Below are 8,440 nucleotides of genomic sequence, written 5' to 3' on the forward strand. Positions count from 1 at the left end.
GAGCTCTCCGGCGGGCAGGAATCCGCCGGGAAAATTCCCTCCGGGAGGGGGAAATCGACGCCATCGTCACCGTCATCGAGCTGGACATCATCTCCATCACCATCATCATCATCTCCACCATCATCACCGCCGTCTCCACCGCTGGACACCATCACCGCCGTAGCAATTTGGGTTTGATCTTGATTGTTTGATAGGGGAAACTCTCCCGGTATCGATCTCTACTTGTTGTTGATGCTATTGAGTGAAACCATTGAACCAAGTTTATGTTCAGATTGTTATTCATCATCATATCACCTCTGATCATGTTCCATATGATGTCTCGTGAGTAGTTCGTTTAGTTCTTGAGGACATGGGTGAAGTCTAAATGTTAGTAGTGAACTATGGTTGAGTAATATTCAATGGTATGATATTTAAGTTGTGGTGTTATTCTTCTAGTGGTGTCATGTGAACGTCGACTACATGACACTTCACCATTTATGGGCCTAGGGGAATGCATCTTGTATTCGTTTGCTAATTGCGGGGTTGCCGGAGTGACAGAAACCTAAACCCCCGTTGGTATATCGATGCAGGAGGGATCGCAGGATCTCAGAGTTTAAGGCTGTGGTTAGATTTATTCTTAATTACTTTCTTGTAGTTGCGGATGCTTGCAAGGGGTATAATCACAAGTATGTATTAGTCCTAGGAAGGGCGGTACATTAGCATAGGTTCACCCACACAACACTTATCATAACAATGAAGATTATTTAGCCGTATGTAGCGAAAGCACTAGACTAAAATCCCGTGTGTCCTCGAGAACGTTTGGTCATTATAAGTAAACAAACCGGCTTGTCCTTTGTGCTAAAAAGGATTGGGCCACTCGCTGCAATTGTTACTCTCGCACTTTACTTACTCGTACTTTATTCAACTGTTACATCAAAACCCCCTGAATACTTGTCTGTGAGCATTTACAGTGAATCCTTCATCGAAACTGCTTGTCAAGACCTTCTGCTCCTCGTTGGGATCGACATTTTTACTTATCGAAGATACTACGATACACCCCCTATACTTGTGGGTCATCAGCGATGCTGCTCGATGCATCTCCTCCCTCCAGCCATCGGAGTAGAGGAAGAAGCAGCAGCAGCCCTAAGATGGCCTGGATCTGGCGGCGGAGATCCCGGCCGACGCCTCCACTAAGGGGCATGCGCCCAAACGGTGGCATACGCCACAAGCACACAAAGCAAACCTAAGATCTACACCTAGACTACTCCGGCGCGTCACCTTCACCGCCTCCGGCCGGCTATTCCGGCGGAGTGGCTCCGGGTCGGCCCGGTCAAGGGAGGTGGAAGACCAGCTACTGTAGAGAGTTGAGAGCTAACAGGGGGGAAATGAGAACGGGATTCCTGTATACATGTGTGCTCCTTACTGTTGTGAAATACAATCATGTGGGGGGGGGAATGGTTAAGACAAAGTTGCAAGGCTACGGAGCTAAATATCACCTTTGCCTCGTACCAAAGCACACAAACCATGAGACAGCACAGACTACTCGTACAAGAATATCAGAGATAGCAGCAAAGTTTGGATTGGGACAATGCACCTGAGAAGGTTCAGTTCAGATGTGACTTATCAACAATAAACACAAGAGGATGTCTAATAAAATCTTGTAGCTGTCGTCCGCGGAATAGAAATGCATGTGATGCTAGTGCAACATATTTATAGGACTTGAATGTAAAACTAACGTTTTTCAACCATGGTTCAATAGCTAAAAACATAACAAAACCAGGGACCAAGTTTGAATTCCAAAGAATTGGCAGGGGCCGCGCGAACGCGTACCCCCTCTACCACAAATTATGACGTTCACTCTCCCACTTGGGGAGATGATAAACCAACGCGTCCACCAAGTGCAATGTGGACCATTGACCTAGGCCACGAGCCTTCTTGATCGCTCGTCGACCCCGTCCAGGTAAGTAATTTGCAAGGTGGGCAGGGGCGCTGCTTATATAGGCTCTTCCCGTTCCGAATCTTCATCAGGGAGCGAGGTGGGACTAAACATCAGGGAGCCTGCGTGCGCGAGTCGCTAGTGTAGCAGAAGCGCCGCTCCCTTTGCTTCCTGGGCCGGTTGTCGTCAAGAGGCCCATAACCGTTCAGCCCTGCCCCTTTTACGAATATACTGTGGCCTGTTTCCTTCTTTGTCACTGAAACCAGAACCAGACAGACAAAACCTGTGAAAGTGTGAAACACAAAACCGTTGATTCAATTGTTGCCATGGTTTGGTTCCTTTTGCAATTGCCATGGCACTTGATTCCCCTCAAAATCCAAAAAATAGAAACTTGATTCCCCTAAGGCCCTAACAGAAGGATACCAGCTCAGTATCTCAAATCCTCCTACCGTGCCATATGTGATATTGCGTTCAGCGCTACTGACACAGATTGAAGAAGCGAATAGTCCAGATCACAAGAGCAACCCTTCTTCAATACCAGCTTCGGTACCCAAAAGTTCAAATGCATACCAAAACTATAGATTGATTTGAACGAATTTGTTTTGAATCGGTTCAGAGAAATCACACCTATGCATATTTCTTCGTCTTACATTTGGTTTTAAATCTCGTCCGTTGAAATTAGGGTCTACACTAGTACAACTTATAAGGCGAAGCAACCGCAATCTTATGATGCAATTCCACTCTGAGCATTTCCCTTCCTGGGAAGAAGCTTCACTTTCAGCAAGTAAACAGTAGTTAAACCCTGCTGGTTTTCGGCAAGGGCCCACTCTTTCTAGGTACCACATAAGACCACAGTGAGAAAATTAGAGGGCCTTACAAGCAGCAGCACGCGGATTAAATTTACACATCGAGAAAACCATGTAAACAAACAAAAAAACACGCACGCACGAACGAACGAACGAACAAGCCATCCACGGTTGTTTGCAATTTACAACTGAACCTATTCCCTTTCAAGGCAGCAGCAACAGCAACCGAAACATCAGGCTCTCACCGCACCCTGCAGGCCGGGACGGCGGGGGAGCATTTGGGGTTCGGAATGGCCCTGTAGTGGACGCCGTTCCCCGTTAGCCTCCGGTGCATTCTGTAGTCGGGGAGGCCGCCGGCATGAATAGGCCGAAAAGTTGCATCGCCTCCACCGCTGCTCTGCAACTGCAACGGCTCGAGGGTCTCGACAACGTCGCTCATAAGAGGCCTCGCCTTGGGGTTCTGGCTTAAGCAGTAGTATGCAAGGCTGCAAGCCTTGTGTGCCGCTCTAACTGAGTACTGCCCCTCCAGTCTCGGGTCAATGATCTGGAGAAGCCTCCTCTTGTCATTCAGCTTCGGGCAGGCCCAGTCGACCAAGCTGTGCTCCCTGCTGGACCGGGACTTGTCGATGGACTTGCGCCCTGTCAGGAGCTCCAGAAGGACGACGCCAAAGCTGTAGACATCACTTCTAGCAGTCAAGTGGCCTGCAGTAGAAATAATACTACTGTGAATGGACAAAATGGCATCAAGAATGTATGTCCAAAAGGTTTACTGGCTTCTTCTAAGATAATTAGTTGCCAGATGAATTTAAAAAAAAAGGATAACAGTACCAGTCATCACATATTCAGGGGCAGCATAACCATATGTTCCCATTACTCTTGTTGATACATGGGTCTCGTCGCCTTCTGGTCCAGCTTTGGCCAGGCCAAAGTCAGACAACTTAGCAGTATAATCCTGTGGCAATGCAGGATAAATGTCAATATGTCATTATGTGAATGGATATGTGTAGAACTGGAAAATAAAACGAGGCATGTGCGAGTAATCACTAACAGAGTCTAGCAGAATATTTGAGGTCTTGAAATCTCTGTAGATAACAGGCCTTTCAGCATTGTGGAGGCAAGCCAACCCTTTGGCAGCTCCCAAAGCTATAGACATCCTAGTAGCCCAAGGTAAAGGGGAAGCTGTCTCTGATAGAGAGATATAAACAAGATATAGTCAATAAAGCTTCTTTCCTCTCCACTACAAGTTTACTGCAACAAGTAAGTACAAAATGCAGTTGGTTAATATACTGCACATGCCTTAACCAACCAATATAGACAAACAGCTTCATTTATAAATGCGCCAAAAGAACGTACCACGAGTACTGACATTCTATATCACACATCACAATTAGTGAGAATTCAATTCTAAGTTCACTGTTGGAAGTTGGACATTTTTCATAAAGCATCAACAAAATGTAGCAGCTAATAATGATAGTCTATTCCCTCAAAAAAAAATAATGATAGTCTATAATTGAATGAGCATGACTATCAAATTTCCACCGTAACATGCACAGTAATGTGTTGCTCAAGTCCGAAAGATAATATTTACACGATTTGGATTTTCTCTTCAGAGCAGAAGAAACCAGACTGTCGAACTGGAAATCAGAAAGCCTGCGATAAACATCTGGCAACCACCCCGTAGTGATATCATCCATAATCAAGCAAACCAGGAAATTTACCACATGAAAACTCCTTCAAGCTGCTAAGATATGTGTAAGTTATGAAAATTTGGATGATTTCCAACAACATTGAAATAACAGACCAAATTCTGATTCTGCTGCTGTTGCAGCAGAAGCAGTTAGGCTTGGAAATCGCTGGTTATTGGACAATATTCTGGGGAAAATTACACAGCTTTAGAAATTTTAGGTTGGAATTAAATTGTGCCTGGATTAATCCTAGTACAAATCGTGTGCAAAAAGTACGAAATTGGTACAAGATGCGAACTGCACCCTATTCTAGATCACGGCAAATAGAAAAAAAAAACATGTCTAGTTATATGGCAGACAACGATGTCAGATCACACTGACAATGCTTTGTTGAAAAGCGCATAATTCTCTTAAGCATAGGGTGTCCAGCTCAAAGGTTTCTGGGCACTGAATGCATTCAAGAAAAGGGAGGCAAGAAAATGTGTAAGCATATGGTGCCAGAGAAGTTGTAACAGTAGAGGCATTACTTCGAAATAAATGATTTTCTAGGCTTCCTCGAAACATGAACTCATAGACGAGCAGCCTGTGGTCATCTTCACAGCAGTATCCAATCAACTTCACTAGATTTGGATGCCTTATCTGCCCCAGGAAATTAACCTCAGTCTGACCATGAAAGAAAAGATGAGTGAATGACCAAACATATTGAAACTCGCTAGCAAAAATGAACATCAACGAAGTAATGCTTTAACACTTAATAGGGTAGCAGAATGCCTACAAATTCTGGAACCAGTTTAACAGCACCATCTTAGCAGTCGTTGACAGTGACATATGAATTTAAGTTTCTTTGGTTGGAGATGTTGCTTGTTCTCAGCATACCAAGTACTCCCTCCATCCCAAAATAACTTGCTCAACTTTTTCTAAATACGGATGTATCTATAACAAAAATGCATCTATATACTTCCGTATCTAAACAAAGTTGACCAAGTTATTTTGGGATGGAGGGAGTATATAATTTGTCGATCAGATGAAATACATACTGTATGAATGAACTTTACCAGCTTATCAACTTTCCACATCCTTTTTCATAATGCATACCCAACATAGTGGTTTTACTAAAATTGTAACTTATAAAGAATTACTCAGATCAGGCAACCAAACTTTGCATGACTGTAAAGAAATAAATTTTGCATGTAGTCCTTGATACGTCTTTTTTTTTTGCAAGGATGCTTATTAGAAACATGAGCACGAACGCATAGCATCTGCAGATTTCACAAGATGAACACATAACTAAGATATATCAGGGTTCTTGTATGATTATCAAATTTACGAACGTCAATGTACACATAAACACTATCGATCATGCGGAATACTGAACAACTTGGTGACTCACCAGCCATTCTCTGTGTCCTTGATGTCCCTCTTTGTTGAGCACCTTAACAGCAACAGGCAGTGATTTCAGGCCAACCCTGACATTCTCGTCTATGTAACCCTTGTAAACAGTCCCAAAGCCTCCTTCGCCAAGAACATAATCCACTCGAAAGCTCTTTGTAATTGTTTCGAGCTCAAACAATGTGAAGGCAATGACATTGTTGTATATGGAGATGTCCTTGGTATCTTCAATCTTGCCAGGCGTTGAAGGATCACTTATATCCGAAAAGGTTCGGTTGTGCTTCTTTTCTGCAAGAGCATTCTTGGCAGAGTGTTGTAGCAAGTGCAGCTGCTGAACTGAAGACATGACATAGCGAGAACAAAGAATGAGAAGATAAAATCAGGTTTATTAAGAGTTGCTGTTGTATATTGCATGAAAAAAGAAAATTTATAGGAAATTGTCACACTAAAAGGGTAAAAGGACATAAGTGCAGATTTACATGAGCAAGGGGTAAACAGGTCAGGACGAGGGGACCAGATCTACTGCAAGGTTGCGTGCAATAAATTAACTAAACTTCAAATTGCTCTGCCACTAGCTGCTACTACTATGCCTATTCAACTTGCAGGTTATAAATTTTATTTTCTGAAAACTGAGGAGAGTCAACACTGAAGAGGGAAGCTCCGAAACTGCAGCCCCTGCTGAAGACATACTCAATGAAGGTAACGAAGCAGAATTTTTTATGCAAAAAATCAAAGGAAGTAAGAGAAAGCACAGGAAAACGGCAACTGAGCCAGCAAATGCAGCATATAAGAAATCACGGATCAGCGACCCTGAGAAGTATTTGGTAAGTTGAACAAAATTCACTGATGCTACCAAAATCATCAATCCGAAGAATCGAGAATTAAAGATTGCACGACCTTCTGGCGATTCCGCGCCGACAGACAAGAGATCCCCTCCCCCACATGATTCTGATAAACGCCTCCTCTCCAAGATCAAGTTCCATGCAATTCGAGGTCCCCCAGCCCAAGATCCCGACAACCACCGACCCCAACCGCCCCAGAAAAACAGAAATCTCCAAGAAGAACAGAAAGGGCCAAGCAGAGGCGCATGGATACCTTGCGCGTGCGCGGCGACGACGGCATTCTCCTCCCTTGTGCCGCAGTTTCCCATCGCCTCGACTCCTCGCCGGCGTCGTCACTGGGTTGCGTTGCGGGCAGGTGCATTGGTGGCCCAGCTTCTCATTCTTGGCGGGCGCCGACAATTGCCCTCATGCCGTGCGATGCGCCCTCCTCCTCGCCGAAGTAGTGAGCTGTGGGGAGCGTGCGCGCGCGAGGAGAAGAAGGTGGAGGCGAGGTAAAGCGAGCAAGCAAGGCAGGCGGCAGCCGCAACGGTGAGCTCGATGGAGACGGCGAGGAGTGAGGAAGGACTTGTTGTTCGTTGTTGGCCTGGGTCGTCGTCGTCTGACGATGAGTGACAAAGTGAGTGAGATGTGTCGTGGGTGGTGACTGACCGGTGACTCGTGACAAAGCGCGAGGTCTCCTTAAAAGGAGTAGCAGTAGTTCCTTCCACTTCACGAAACGCAGTGCCCGGTAAAAGGTCCAAGTTGTCTTTAAAACAAATGTAAAATAGTAACACTACATACTCCTCCGTCAAAATTAATGATTTAGTTAATCAAATATAAGTTATATGTCATTTAAAAATGTATCATTAGAAATGTTAGAGATATATTTGGTATATGTGTATTTGGTAGTATATGATTTATAATCATCTCCTACCTTATCTCTAGGATAGCCTTCTTGGCTCCCAAGACTTGTACACATATTTATACTCGTCCGAGAGACTCAATATAACATCCAACATATTCGGCATATTTCTCTTCCTCTCTATCGTTCTACATGCTATCAGAGCGGCACGATTCTTAACCTAGCCACCGCACAAGTTTTTGTGCCGCGCCGCCCCGGGGGAGGTCGATCTCCATGACCTACTTTGGGGGCCGCGCAACCCGTATGAGGGTTCGTCCGCCGATCGGTTGATCGGTTGCCCTCGCGTCTTTTTCTTCCCGATCTTTAGATCGGTTTTCCTTTTTTTTCACCGGTCGCTCGACCGGTGTTTTTCTTTTTTGGTTTACCGATCATAGATCGGATTGAGTCGCCCATCACCGCCATCACCGCGCGCCTCTACTCCGACATCGGCATCGACAGTCCACACCGTGCACCACTGCCTCCCTCTGTTGTCGCGCCGGCCTCGGCAGACTGCCGCGGTGTCTACGGCAGGGTGTCGCGGCCCTTGGCGGTTGTTGTGCCTACCTCGGCAGACTGCCTCCGCCGACCCATAGAAACCAAATCCTCTATCGCTGCATTTGCCCGAGAAGTCCCATGATAAATATTTATATACCATGCTATAATTGTATTAACCGAAACATTGATACATGTGTGTTATGTAAACAACAAAGAGTCCCTAGTAAGCCTCTTATATAAATAGCTTGTTGATTAATGGATGATCATAGTTTCGTGATCATGAACATTGGATGTTATTAATAACAAGGTTATATCATTATGTGAATGATGTAATGGACACACCCATTAAAGTGTAGCATTAGATCACGTCATTAAGTTCATTTTCTATAAGTTTTCGATACATAGTTACCTAGTCCTTTCGACCATGA

The 8,440-nt window shown here is 44.7% G+C and overlaps 1 protein-coding gene and 1 non-coding gene across 2 annotated transcripts; both read right to left on the minus strand.

The window, feature by feature from the left end:
* Nucleotides 1–1,787: 1,787 nt before the first annotated feature.
* LOC127297735 (U1 spliceosomal RNA) lies at nt 1,788–1,947 on the minus strand. Its single transcript, XR_007849424.1, has one exon. It is a non-coding gene; the product is annotated as a U1 spliceosomal RNA (small nuclear RNA).
* Nucleotides 1,948–2,658: 711 nt separating this feature from the next.
* LOC127294423 (probable serine/threonine-protein kinase PBL8) lies at nt 2,659–7,138 on the minus strand. Its single transcript, XM_051324234.2, has 6 exons — nt 6,891–7,138; nt 5,797–6,131; nt 4,934–5,069; nt 3,770–3,906; nt 3,550–3,673; nt 2,659–3,423 (listed from the first exon to the last, which is right to left on the minus strand). Exons 1-6 carry the CDS (start codon nt 6,943–6,945, stop codon nt 2,963–2,965), a joined length of 1,248 nt encoding a protein of 415 aa, XP_051180194.1. The 5' UTR covers nt 6,946–7,138; the 3' UTR covers nt 2,659–2,962.
* Between the last annotated feature and the right edge of the window lie 1,302 nt (nt 7,139–8,440).

Source organism: Lolium perenne, chromosome 4, assembly GCF_019359855.2.
Source record: "Lolium perenne isolate Kyuss_39 chromosome 4, Kyuss_2.0, whole genome shotgun sequence".
Lineage (NCBI taxonomy): Eukaryota > Viridiplantae > Streptophyta > Magnoliopsida > Poales > Poaceae > Lolium > Lolium perenne.

Bases quoted from the DNA above. Each gene is read 5' to 3' on its own strand.
- LOC127294423 (XM_051324234.2), bottom strand. From the start codon at position 6,945: ATGGGAAACTGCGGCACAAGGGAGGAGAATGCCGTCGTCGCCGCGCAC. The intron at 6,132-6,890 runs GTATCCATGCGC...TCATGTCTTCAG, and splicing joins CGTCGCCGCGCACGCGCAAG to TTCAGCAGCTGCACTTGCTA. The intron at 3,907-4,933 runs GTAATGCCTCTA...TCTCTCTATCAG, and splicing joins AGAAAATCATTTATTTCGAA to AGACAGCTTCCCCTTTACCT.